This window comes from Plenodomus lingam, assembly GCF_022343315.1.
Source record: "Plenodomus lingam strain CAN1 chromosome Unknown contig_27, whole genome shotgun sequence".
NCBI classification, from domain to species: domain Eukaryota; kingdom Fungi; phylum Ascomycota; class Dothideomycetes; order Pleosporales; family Leptosphaeriaceae; genus Plenodomus; species Plenodomus lingam.
Window position 1 is genome coordinate 510,230 of NW_027093942.1, and position 13,297 is coordinate 523,526.

The following is a 13,297-nucleotide window of genomic DNA, read 5'->3' on the forward strand; positions in this document are numbered from 1 at the left end:
TAGGGATGGGAGTCAAGCAATGCATGCATGGGGAATAGACATATACATCACATTGCACTGATCGAGAAGAGAACATTTCAAATGTTTTTGGATTCAATTACCCCAAACACTTGTCATGGCCGTGATTTCGTGTTACATCAGGCTGGCCTATACAAATCTCAGGGTTCAGTGAATTGGTGCTTCTCTTTCCCTCTACGGCCGGCTTACTGGTCATCGGAGACACCAAACACATTTCACTAGTACAATGCCATTTCAGCCTCCATACCGCCTGAGAATACACAAATGTCAGTCTGGCGAAAGGGCCACCACCTTACTCAGCATCCTTGTAGTGGACACCCTGAGCAATCTCGCAAGGATCAGTGGCAAAGCTAATATTGCAATGCTCCCACTCCTCGTCGTTCAAGAGTTCGCGTTTGAAACTGAGGGCGTGGTAAATGTTGGCGAAGCGAAACTCCACGTAATTGAACTGTGTAATCAGTTAGTTTGGCTTCACTTGGCACACAGAATAGAAAGACTTACACCACGAGAAGTCTTGCCCTGCTTGATGGTGTCCAGCTCCCGCTTCACCTTTTCGGTACCGCGCGCAAGCTTCACAAGCAGCGTGTTAGGCCAGTCTTCATCCGCACCGACAGCGCGAACACAACGTGATGCATCGCCTTCGGCGCACGCACGCATGACGTCGTTGATAGAGTTGGGACCTTCTGTGCGCTCGACGAGAACGACAGTCTTCTTTTCTTTGTCGCTACCGTGGATCTCGATGCCGTTCTTGGTTGCCTCGTAGTACTTCTGGCAGCCCTCCACTGTGAGAAAACGAACTATGCCGATGCCGGAACCATCGGGCATAGAGATGGCCTCCATCTTTCCGCCCCAGACAAGAGCTTGAAGCTGATGAACGCTGTTTACTCCCCAGATGCCCTTGAGTATGCAGGTACGAAAGCCCGCAGCTGTGGATGTCAATGGGTTTCTTTCACGGTTGAACGGAAGATTTGTACTTACGATGCTCACGCTTCTCTGGACTGGGCCATGCACTCATGCCATTACCTGGGTCCTTCGAGAGCGGATTTGAATGAGGTAACAGATGCATCTGGCCAGCAATTTGTACTGCCCCCTTGAGAGCTGGGGAAGCGACATCGGATTCAGGCGTAGGCAGGATGTCCAGGACGTTCTTGCAAAGGCCGACAATTTCTTCCAAGTTGCCTGATGCGATGTGACCTTGCAACACCAATGCTACGCAAAGCTGCAAAACGTCACCCTTGTTGGCGTCCAGAATCTGCTTGACTGAGGTTGTCGTGAGTTCTGGTGCGCTCTTCTTTAGCCCTTTGACATATTGAACTACAGCAAAGATATAACGAGCTTTCAGATCCCGAATCTCTTCAGATGGTAGCTGTACTCCTGTCGCATAAATGCTGCGAAGCTTCTTCGTCACAGAGCGGAAGATATGGGCTGAGGTGTCTTTGCTGCCAGGTAGTGCATCAATGTACTCGGAGGCTTTTTGCATGTACCGACTCTCCCAGTCCGCTTCTGACAGACAGTCCGATTGTCTAAGAGGACTCTTGGTCTCGACCTCAGATGACTGTTTCTGTTGTGGAATTTCTGTTTGGGTAGGCTCTTCATGCTTCGACTGCGCAGGGCGGATGGGAGCATTTGCTACGAGATCACCCAAAACCTTCTTACCAACCTCTTCTTGGCTGAGGCGGTTTTCCAAAGCAAACATAGCATTGCCAGACCTAATCGGCAAGACGGCTTCGGTAGCCTGCGATATGATCTGGGACTTGGGAGTCATGAGACGGGTGAACATCTCGTCCAAACTATTGCCCGCTAGCTTATTCTGCCCAGGCATCTCGACTTTTGGCGGTGAATTCTCCGCGATAAGTGTTGGAGTTGCAGGCGCCGGGGTCGTGTAGCTAGAGAGTCGTATTAGCGACGCGTACACTTTCCCATATCAGAAATAGTGTTGTGATACGCTAAGAGCCTTTGACAGCGGTACACTCGTGTAGAAAGCGATATGATCTGATGGGATACGTGTGAAGGGACATACTGGTTTGCTTCCTGTTCCTTTTTCATCATTGGAGCAGGCGAAGATGACGTTGAAGGCGCAGGCAGGGGCTTGGGTGCCGTGTTTGAGGGTGCAGCAGCTCCCACGATCTTGACAGTCTTCTTCTTGAGCTTCGTCGTGCTTACACCTGCTGCAGGCTGAATAGCAAGGTTGCTGCGCGCATCTTGAGTGCCCCACGAAGGAGGAGGAGGTCGGCCAAAAACCTGCGACGCTTGAGCTGGTGTTGTTGGACGAAGAGAAGGAGGCTTAGCCTGATGTCCTTGGCTCTGGATAGATCTGGGGCCCTTGGGAGGCGTTCCATGGGTGTTTGCGTACTTGGATTGATCCATGACTTCGGCACACCCTGCTGTTGAGCTGGGCGTCGCGTGGAGCTGCTGGTCACAGAGATTAGCACCCAAAGGCACTTTTGCTGAATCTGTTTCCACGGTACCCTGTCCAGGCTTTGTAGACCCGATGGCTGTGATGTTGGTGTTGTTGGCGGAGAAAGTGGTGGGGTCCGAGTTATTGTTTACAGCCAGGGCTGGTGGGCGAGATTTGGTCAGTATGAGGAAGGAGCGTGGCCAGGTATGGAGAAAGACTTACGAACCGCTTGTCGTTTGTCGACTGGAAGATTCTCAAGTCCAGCAATACAAGCGTCTAAGCAGGCTTGATAGAGCTTCTCTTCGCTGGTCCTGAGAGGAGGCACAGATACAGCGGATTTCTCGGGCATAGGTCTAGCAGGACGACATGAGTGGCAGATGTGAAGCAAGTGTGAGCTTTTGTGTCTTTTATATGGCAATTGGATGGAAAGTACGCTGCCTGTGTTGTTGCCATAGTTACACGTGACAGTGACAAAATGTGCTTACTGGAGCACTTGTAGATGATATTATTGATGATGAGGGCCAGATAGGATGGGCCAGATAGGATGGGCAAGATGGGGTAGACCAGAATGGAAGATGAGAGAGAGAACATGTCTTGAATGCGGCAGGTGTATAAACATGTATTCCATTCCATCAAGGGAAACAGCGATCTAGACACTCGAGTATCCAGATGTCATCGCTCTTTCTCTCACATGTCACATGCCATACTACAAGAAGAGTTGACTACAAGGTGGCTGTGGGCATGGATGAGAAAGCACAAAGATGAGATCAAGTCCGAGAGGAGGGGTAGAGGAGGGTGAGGGCTGGCCATGCTGACTCCCTATGTGCCGGTTACCTATGCATGCTGTTCAAGGGGGGAGAATCGGAGTTGCCAACCAGCACTCTAGGTCTGGGGTCATCCATTAGGTACGGCTGACATTGAGATGGATAGTTGCATTTACGACCGAATGTCCAGTCTGCCTCGCTTACTGGTCGTACTCCGGACTCACCTTGGAAGGCACCTACCTACAAAGCTTGAGAATGTCCACTACCCGTCTTTCCAGCAACACAAAAACGAGTGCATGCAGACTGACTGGCGGACGCAGATAGGCGCCGGCCCGCAGACAAAGGGGGGGGGGGGGTCTCGCAAGAGGTGCCCATCCAGGCGCCGAAAGCATAATAGGTACACAGTCATTTTGGCCAGCACTGCCTCACGGCCTCGGATGTGTGGGTTGCGTCCCAGGCTGCGGTCAGACACGAATGTCATATGAGAGGGCAGTGGCCAAAGTGGGACATGATACGAGCATGCGAAGTCGAAGATTGTGAAGTTGGGGCCCGTACAGCTGGGGTAGGTGCGCAGTGAAAGAGTGACAAGGAGTCGGAGGAAAGCAAAAGAAAGCGCAGGGCCAGAGCGGGAGGATGGAAAGGATGGAACTGTATGTGGGGGGTGAGATACATACTGGATACTGGTGGGAGAGGAGGCCCATGGCCATCTAGGCTAGTGCGACGACGGGAGGACTCTCGTGCTTGTTGGCCTGGCCAGACAGTCCTCGAGTGCGACCGAGATGGGGCACAGGGGATGGTGAGGATAGTATGGATAGGCAGTCTAGTGGTGGCATGTCATATGACCATGGGTTTAGCGTCGGGCGACTTGGGCTTTACTCCAAGTGGTTAGAATATCCCTGTAGGTTCAAGTCCACGTCACAGCGGCAAATTTTTATAGTTATATAAACTAGCCTATAGTTAAGTATAAATTAAAGTAATTTAAGCAAGTAAATATAGTTTTTATTACTATTTTTTTTAAACATATTCTAAACCTATTCTTAATAATATATAGGCGTTCCTAAATACTATACTAGAGTTTAGTATAGTAGTACTAGATAATATATCTAAACTAGATAGTAATATTAGAGATAAATTTAGGTAACTATATAAAGTACTAGAGGAGGATAGTAGTAGTAGTATTAAGGAAGTAAGTAAAAGTAAATAGAATAAGTTTAGAATAGGTTAGTAATATATTATAGGGGTATAATATATACCTTACTTATAGTAATAGTTAAGGACTACTACTTATACTAGTAATTATTAAGTATATAGCTATTCTCCTAGTATACCCTTAATTATATAGCTAAGGGTATAGGTATATAATACTAGTTTAGTAATATAAAGATAGCTCTTACCTAATAAGAGAAGAGGTGCTTATATAGGCTATATAGGTAACACGTTAAGAACACGTTCTTAAATTATTCTAATTCTAGTAGGTATAATACTCCTACTAGTCTATCTATCTTAATAGGCCTATAACTTTACTATTCTTTAATAGCTAGCTAGCAAGCTAGTATAAATACTAATACTCTAGGGTAAAAGTGTGTAAGTATCTTAAGAATATATTATAAACATGTTCTTATTATATTATTAATAATATATTATATAATTAGATCTAAACCTTAAAAAGTATAGTACCTAAGAAAATTCTATAAAGAGAACTATAAATAAGAAGCTATTATTATAGCCTTATTAAGCGCTTCTCTTTAAGGATTTATAAGGACTACTAGGTATCTTATTATCCTATAATAAGGACTATAGTAAATTAGGTAGGGAGTAAAACTTAAATATATTTAAAATATATTAATAATAAGTTAGTAAATTATAGAATAGGCTTAACTATATATTAGCTATTAGAACTATAGCCTAATATCTACTACTAGGAAAAAATATTATTTTAGTTAGGTACTACTAGAGGTAGACTCTATATATCTATAAGGTCTTCTAACTAGGGAGATATTAAATCTTTCTAGTAGTCCTGCTTTATATTCTGTGGTTAAGCTATAGTTAAGCTAGATAAAGAAGTGTGGTAGGTATATTATAACCTATTCCTAACACGTTCCTAATATATTCTAGGCGTTAATTATCTATAAGGGTAAGGATCTCTATTTAAAATCCTATATAAAGTTACCTTCTAAGTAATTATACTAATAGATATAGTAGTAATACCTTTTTTTACTATTATTTCTTTTAGTATATATATATATATACCTCCTCCTCCCTTAATACTATCTAATAGTAATATTAAGGAAGTAGTAAAGGTATTATAGCCTATACTTACTCTATAGCTTATATAATATAAGTTATTTATAACTTATTATAAATATATTCCTAACTTATTATAGCCTAGTTCCTAAACTTAACCTAGCTCTAAACCTATCTCTAACTTAAAGGTTTCTATTCTATTAAAGAAATATATATTAGCTTTATAAATAAAGATAAAATCTTATATATTATAAAGCGTGAAAAGCTTCTATAGTTCCTATTTAAGAGTAGCCTTAGAGGAGTACACTATAAGTAGAGGATAAAGTATTAGAATCCTAAAACTATATATAGTGTAAGAGAACAGGTTTAGAATATATTACTAACACGTTACTATAGGCGTATATATAGTAAATCTTTATATTAAGCTTAGGTAACTTAATTATTTACCTTTTTAAAGAGTAGGTATTAATTCTATTAGATTAAGATATATTCTAGATAGATATGTTATATAAGAGGTTATATAGGGTATAGGTAGAGATTCTAATAGTAATCTTCTACCTATAGGAAAAGAAGTGTACGTATTAAGAATAGGTTTATAATATATTTCTAATATATTATAGTTATTATACTTAGCTAAATTATTATAGATAAGGATATAACTAAGATATATTAAGTTGCTATTACTAACTTCTTTTAGAAGTATAAAGCACTTATAAAAAGACAAGTATTATAGAGGTATATTTACTTATAAGGATTCTATAGGACTACTATTAATATATATAATAAGCAGATAATAGGCAAGTTTTATAGCGCACCGCAACCTGTTTATAATATATTTCTAACTTGTTTCTAGGACTTAGGCGCTATCTCTAGTTAATTAATCCCTATAAGCGTAACTAGCGCTAGTAACTTTAATCTTATATAAGATTTTATTAAGTATATCTATAAAGAAGTATTTATAAAGTATATAAAAGAGAGCTAGATAATACTACCTCTTTATATCTAAGTAAATTACTATAGGTATTAATAGTAGAGGAATACTTTTAGCTTACTAACCTCCTCTTATATAAGTAAATATATTCTAAACCTATTCTAAATATGTTCCTAACTTATTCTTATATAATTAGAATATAAACCCTCTAAAGATACCTAAAACTAAGTAATCTATAAGAAAAACCTAGTAATTACTGCTAGGATTATACAATACTATAGTAAAATATTAAAAGAGGTATAGGAAAAACTAGAATCTTATTTAAATATACCTAAGCAAGTAGGCTAGAAAGGATATAAAACTAGTAAGCATGTAAGTATTCTTAAGGCTACTTAGAAGTAAGTTTATAACCTATTCTTAACCTATTAGAATTATATAAGTAATATTATATAGTATATACTAGATAGATCTATAGGATATAAAAGAGTTTAAAGCCTAAAGTAAGTTTAGAATACGCTATAACTATAGAACTCCTAATAGGCTTAAGCAAAGGTACCTTAAAAAGCTTTAGAGGGGAGAAAGTAAGTCTTATACTAGCGTTATATATATTTACTAATTAAAACGTATTTAGAACGTGTTTAGAACGCGTCCTATAATAATAATAACACTCTAGATAATAATAAAGCAAGTCTTACTATATCTAACTTAACTAGATATATCTTAGTCCTAATAAGAAATAAAAGAGTATACTTAAAAGCCTAAAGCTAGAGGGCAAGTAGTAGAGTAGTATTAGAAAGAAGTTCACTAGCCCCTTTTCTATCTTCTCTACTACTAGGCTCTTCTCCTCTACTAATAGTAACCTAAAGGTATACTTTGCAAAACACGTTTATAATATATTCCTAACTTATTATTAGTCTATAACTATAAACTTTATAATAAAAAGCTCTTCTTAGTAATTAGGCTTTAAAGGAGAGAAAAGAAAAGCTAGAGGTAGATAAGGAAGAACTTGTATAGAAAAAGGTACTATTTAAATTATAAAAGGTATAGTTTAAACTTAAGAAAGAGATAGCTACTTTTTATATAAGGTAAGGTTAGTCTATAAATATAGTAACTAGTTCCTAACTAGTTCTTAATATATTCTAGTCTATTATATAAGTATATATAAGTAGATAAATATATATTCTTTCTTCTTCTTTTTTTTCTTCTTTTTTCTTATACTCTATAAGAACTTTTTATATTTAAGAGTTTAATACTATTTTATTATCTATCTTTCCTAATATTATTAGATATAACTAGTTAATATAGTCTATAAAGATCTTTTAAAGTTAGTATATAATAGAACGCGTTAGGAATATATTATAAACTTGTTCTAATACTAAGTAGGATTTATACTAGTAATATATTAAGCTTAAGTTACTTCTATCTAATACTAGGGTATTCTCTCCTATAATATCCTACCTAAATAAAGAGTGTATAGTATTTCCTAGTAAGCTTTTCTACTAGGCTATTTAGGCTAGATTAGGGGTACAGGAACTTTATAGAGTATATATATATATAAGTTAGAACACGTTTATAATATATTAATAACTATTTTAGTATTACTTCTCTAATAGAGGTAATCTTATCTACTACCTTAAGAGGTATTATCCTAAGGTTTAAATAGCCCTAGTAAACTATAGCAGAATTATAATATAAGGTATTATAGAAGCAAGGATCTTCTATAAGAGCTTAATAGTAAATACTTAAGAATATATTCTAAATATATTAATAATACGTTCTCTACTAGTAGAGTAGACTATACTAAGTACCTCCTCTAAGGTTTAAGAACCCTCTAAGATAGCTAGTCTATAATAAGAAGTAGTAGCTAGAGTAGAGGCTAAAGAGGAAGTAGAGAGTAAAGAAGAGGAGTAAATAGTTACTCCCCTTTATACTATAAATAATATTTAGTAAAAGTAGTAAAAAGGAGATATAAGTCTAGTCTCTTAAAACATATTTAGAATATATTAATAATATATTATAGCTAGACACCTATAAATACTAGATTCTTCTTTAATCTAAGGGACTACTAAAGCTTTATAATACCTATAAAAGTAAAAAGAAAAAGTTATATACTATTAAAGGACCCTATAAAAGTAAATAGTACTTTACTTTTAGTAGATAGAAAAAAAAAAGAGTAGAGAGTTTATTTTAGTAATTACTACTACCCCTTTAGGTTATATACTATTATATATTATTTATTAGAACCTATTCTTAATATATTCTTAATATATTCCTACTTATTACTATTATTATCTCCCTCCCCCTCTCTAGTATCTTCTCTATCCTCTTTATCCTCCCTAGGCTCTATAAAAGTATACTACAAGTAGAACTAGGTAGTATTCTAGTAGGAATTAGCAAGGTCTATACTAGTATTAAAGTAATAGTCTTAAAATATATTAGGAATAGGTTAATAATATATTATAAATAACTTACTATAGCTAGGATAATTATAAGTATAAATAGTATAAGGAACCTAATAACCTTAAATCCTTAGTAGGGTAGATATAGTAATAAAGTTAAGCTATAATAAGTTAGTAATATATTTTTAATAGGTTCTTATAGGCTATACCTTATTACTATTATAGCTAGTGTAAGTCTTCTTCTAAATTATATTTAGGAGGGTATTAGTATTTATAGGGGGGCCTATAGTAGCTACTAGCTAGGCTTAGAGAACTTCTATAAAATAAGTTAGTAATAAGTTTTAAATATATTCTAAATAACTTATAGTAAAGAGTATTCTAGTAATTATATATAACCTTTATATAAAAGTCTATATATATTAGTATAATAAGTTAAGAATAGGTTAATAATATATTTACTCTTTACCTTATAGACCTCCTTTATAGAGGGCTAGCTAGTCTTCTTAACCTTACTAACCTTATAGTAGGCTATATTAAGCCTATAATCTTTTTTAGTATAGGTATATAAAGTGCCCCTAGTACCTAGAATAGCCTAAGAATATTAGAACCTATTTAGAATATATTTAGAACCTATTCTTACTTTATATAAGGTACCCTTATTATTAATCTTAGTATAGTAGTAGCGCTCTCTACTCTTTATCTTAACTACCCTATTAGGGCTAACTATAGGCTATACCTTAATATTATCTAGGATATAGCTAAGGGTAAGGTACTATTAATAGTACTTCTATAACCTATTAAGAACACGTTCTAAATATATTTTAATCTACTTATATAGGATATAAGGGATACGTTAGTAATAGGTATAGTAGTAGTAGCTTATAGTATTACTAGTATAGAATATATTTAGAATAGGTTTAGAATATATTATAAAATCTTATAGTATAATATTTAGTTAAGCTTGCTTAGCTAGCTAGTAGAGCTTGGCACAGCCTAACCCTATGCTAAATACAAGTTCACGCAGCGCTAATTCCATGGTTATATGAACTGCGCCCTCGGCAGTCTATATGGTTTCCAAGTCGTACCGGTCAGGGACCTCGATGGTGACACGGTTGGGGGAGGGGAGGTCGTGACTCGTAAAGGCTGCAAGCACCCACGGGCAACTCGCAACTCGCAACTCGCAACTCGCAGCTTGCATTGCTCTGATTGATTGCGTACTCTTGTGTGTAGTGGTGTGTATGTCTACAGATCAGCTACTGTCTGCGTCCATGGTGCCATGGGGCTGTGGATGGGTGGGACGCAACGGTGATTGACGGTGGCCGGCATTGGCGCTGCGGAGGGCCGCTGGGCTGACGTCGCACGTACGCGGTGGTTTTGCCAGGCCGCGTCGCTGACAGGGGCGCTGCACCGACCAACCTCGACTCCCACATTCGTGTAGCGCCATGGTGACAGACTGTACTGTGTACTCTACTAAAGTATTAGGAGCCCATGTTGCAGACTAGGCCAATTCGTGGGCCTGTGATGAATGAATGGATGGACGGATGGATGAATGATGGGATGGAGCGAGCTTACCGTTGTAGGTCACCAAGGTAGGGGGTAACAGTAGGCGTCAACCGGGAGATTAAAACGTCTCCCACAAAAGACCCACCCAAAGACCCTCCCTGGCCGGCTCCAGGGCTTACTTGACTGCATCTATCTATTCTGTACCTTGTGTGCATATCTAGTTTGTTGGGGACAAGAGGACATCCGACATAAGGTACTCTGTACAATAATGCATAGAGGAGAGCGACCGCTAACCCTGTTGAACTTGCTACTCTACGCCGTTGTGAATTGCGGCTTAGCCTACCTACTCTACTCCTAGCCCTTGTTGCTCTCTGCACCCCGTACTGCGCCCATCCACAACCAACCTTTTACTACTTTGATAGGTAAGCCCCCCCCCCCTCCCCCATCCATCCATCCGCCCCATTTCCTCTCCCCGCCAATTTCCCCCTGCCTTCTTTTTTGCAAGTCTTATCCGCTCCTTACCTCCACACTCTTACGTCCACATCCACATCCACATTCACAGTACTCGACAACTCGCCCTCTATTCGATCGATACCCACCACGCCTCCTGTTCAGCCCGCCAGCGCGCTTGATGTCGGACCCGAGCACAAGGTTCCTTGCCTAGAATCTACATCCTCCCCAATGTCCAAGATCACCCACCGGGTGACGTGCGACTATGAGCTGCTGCCGCGCGCATCTTTGGACGACGAGCTCGATGAGGCCCAGCTGCTGCTGCAAACGCCCACAAACCCTTCGTGGCTGCGCCGCTTCAGCGACACGTTTCACGGAGTGAGCAAGCTCTCCGACCGCGCTGTCTACACACACTATGTTACGCCGCGCCGTCGCAAGCGCTCTGTGCTACGCCTGATCTACTGGTCCATCTTCTCAGTGCCCTACATCTTGCTCTTCCTCGTCTTGTTCACCGGCATCTTCTTCCCCAGCTACACCATACGCCCAGCCCACTACCAGCAACTGCGCCAGCGAGCCTTGGCCAGCGACACTCCAGGTCGTGGTAACCCCCACCGCGAAAAGATCTTTATTGCAGCTGCCCTCTCAGAGGAGAATGGCACGCTGACGTCGGGAGGATGGGGCTCGTCGGTCCTCCAGCTGATAGATCTGCTGGGCCCGGACAATGTGCATCTGAGCCTCTACGAGGATAATGCCGATGCGGAAACCAAGAGCTCCTTGGACCGATTTCGGCACAAGGTCACTTGTGAGACGCCCTCTCCACTAACACGCTGCGCCCTGCTAACTCGACAGGCAACTCCACCATTGTCTCTGAAGATCTCGACCTTTCCGCCCTACCTCGTGTCACCCTACCCACAGGAGAGACCCGTCTCAAGAGGATTGCCTTCCTTGCCGAGGTGCGCAACCGCGCCCTGGCCCCAATCGATTCCAACCATGTCAAATTCGACAAGATACTCTACCTAAACGACGTGAACTTCGACCCCATCGAAGCCACCCAGCTCCTTTTCGCGACCAACATCAACTCGGCAGGCCGAGCAGACTATGCAGCTGCATGTGCTGTAGATTTCATTATGCCCTTCAAATTCTACGACCGTTTTGCTACACGAGACTTTGATGGATTCACCACTGGTCTCGTCTTCTTTCCTTTCTTCACCAGTGCAGGCACGGCGACAAGCAGAAACGATGTACTCTCGGGGACGGATGCTGTTCGCGTTCGCAGCTGTTGGGGAGGCATGGTTGCGTACGAGGCAAAGTGGTTTCAGGAGCAAGAGAGTTCAGGTGGCCAACCAAGTGACAGCCCTTCTGCCTCGCCGCCAGTGTCGCCGAACACGAGCCTGGCCCCCTTACGCTTCCGCTACGAGACCGACACTTTCTGGGAGGCATCCGAGTGCTGTCTTATAAACGCAGATCTCCAGTACCTACAGACTGGGCGAGGCATGCCTGCCAACCCCAGAATCTACTTGAATCCATTTATCCGGGTAGCCTACGACGAAAGCACGTTGTCATGGCTGGCCCTTGTTCGGCGCCCAGAACGCCTCTATTCTGTGATCCACGACATTCTCAATTACTTTGTCGGCTTTCCAGCTGTCCAAGAGCGGGTTGGAGAAGAGCCTGGATCCGTTGTCAAAGACAGTGTCTGGCTTTACGATGACCCAGAGCGAGGCTTCGCCCACAACGCAACACAGGCAGACCTCAAGGGACACTACGAAGAAGTTACCAGGATAGCCAAGCCTGGCAGCTTCTGTGGTGGGCGGAATCTGCTCGTCATGAACGAGAAGCCCGAGCACGGGCCAGGAAGATGGGGCAAGATCATACCTCCCAGTCCTCCAAACAGGCGGTAGTCACCAGCTTGACGCTCGAATTTTCGCAACCTATTACTTTCTTTGTACCTGTTCATCGTAGACTATTTCCCTGTGTAAGATCATAGCGTGGGCGTTTGTTTCTGGGGGGACTCGAAACCTAGCACTTCGGTGATGTTGAATATTCTTGTTAGATAAAACTTGCGCGTACCATTTTCAACCAAAAGATGGGGAACGAAGACATGATTGTCATAGGGCGGCTTGCATTATGGAGTTTCTATTCATCCTGTCTGTTGAAGAGACACTAGTTTATTTGTTCGGGTTTGTAGTTTTGTGGAGGAGACGCTAGGAATCAAGAGGACTACTGAAGACTAAATATAAGCAAATGTCCACATGTCGAATATGCCCGATGGTTCTGCCATTTCCAAGAATTTGCAAATATTTGACTGGTCCGAACAAATGCCCGTGACTGACCAATCGTGGCAAATTGATTCAGCCTCACTCGCCAAGCCACGCTATCCCAATCTGCGGCGCATCTAGACATCAAGGTGCCAAATCTCGAACAAACGAACTCGCTCATCTGACCTGGTTGGCGTGAAGTCTTCCAAGCTAAAGTCACAGATCGCGGTCGTCTCGATTATTCTTACCGCTTTTTATTGAGAACTTTCTGCCTTTCCTCATTCACAGTATCGCTATCTATATCACAGCAGACTTGGCAGGGAGAACGACGTCAC

The 13,297-nt window shown here is 41.1% G+C and overlaps 3 protein-coding genes across 3 annotated transcripts; 1 reads left to right on the forward strand and 2 right to left on the reverse strand.

Moving 5' to 3' along the window:
- Positions 1-310: 310 nt before the first annotated feature.
- IAQ61_007210 (uncharacterized protein) lies at positions 311-2,765 on the reverse strand (the record flags this gene model as incomplete). The annotated part of the gene is made up of 5 exons (XM_003840800.2): positions 311-466; positions 520-944; positions 997-1,904; positions 2,039-2,576; positions 2,639-2,765. The coding sequence occupies 5 exons, from the start codon at positions 2,763-2,765 to the stop codon at positions 311-313; spliced, it is 2,154 nt and encodes a 717-aa protein (XP_003840848.2).
- Positions 2,766-10,003: 7,238 nt separating this feature from the next.
- Positions 10,004-10,198, reverse strand: IAQ61_007211 (uncharacterized protein; the record flags this gene model as incomplete). The annotated part of the gene is made up of 1 exon (XM_066097486.1): positions 10,004-10,198. One exon carries the CDS (start codon positions 10,196-10,198, stop codon positions 10,004-10,006), a length of 195 nt encoding a protein of 64 aa, XP_065952528.1.
- Positions 10,197-12,605, forward strand: IAQ61_007212 (uncharacterized protein; the record flags this gene model as incomplete). The annotated part of the gene is made up of 4 exons (XM_066097487.1): positions 10,197-10,199; positions 10,616-10,679; positions 10,820-11,509; positions 11,557-12,605. 4 exons carry the CDS (start codon positions 10,197-10,199, stop codon positions 12,603-12,605), a joined length of 1,806 nt encoding a protein of 601 aa, XP_065952529.1.
- Positions 12,606-13,297: the final 692 nt, after the last annotated feature.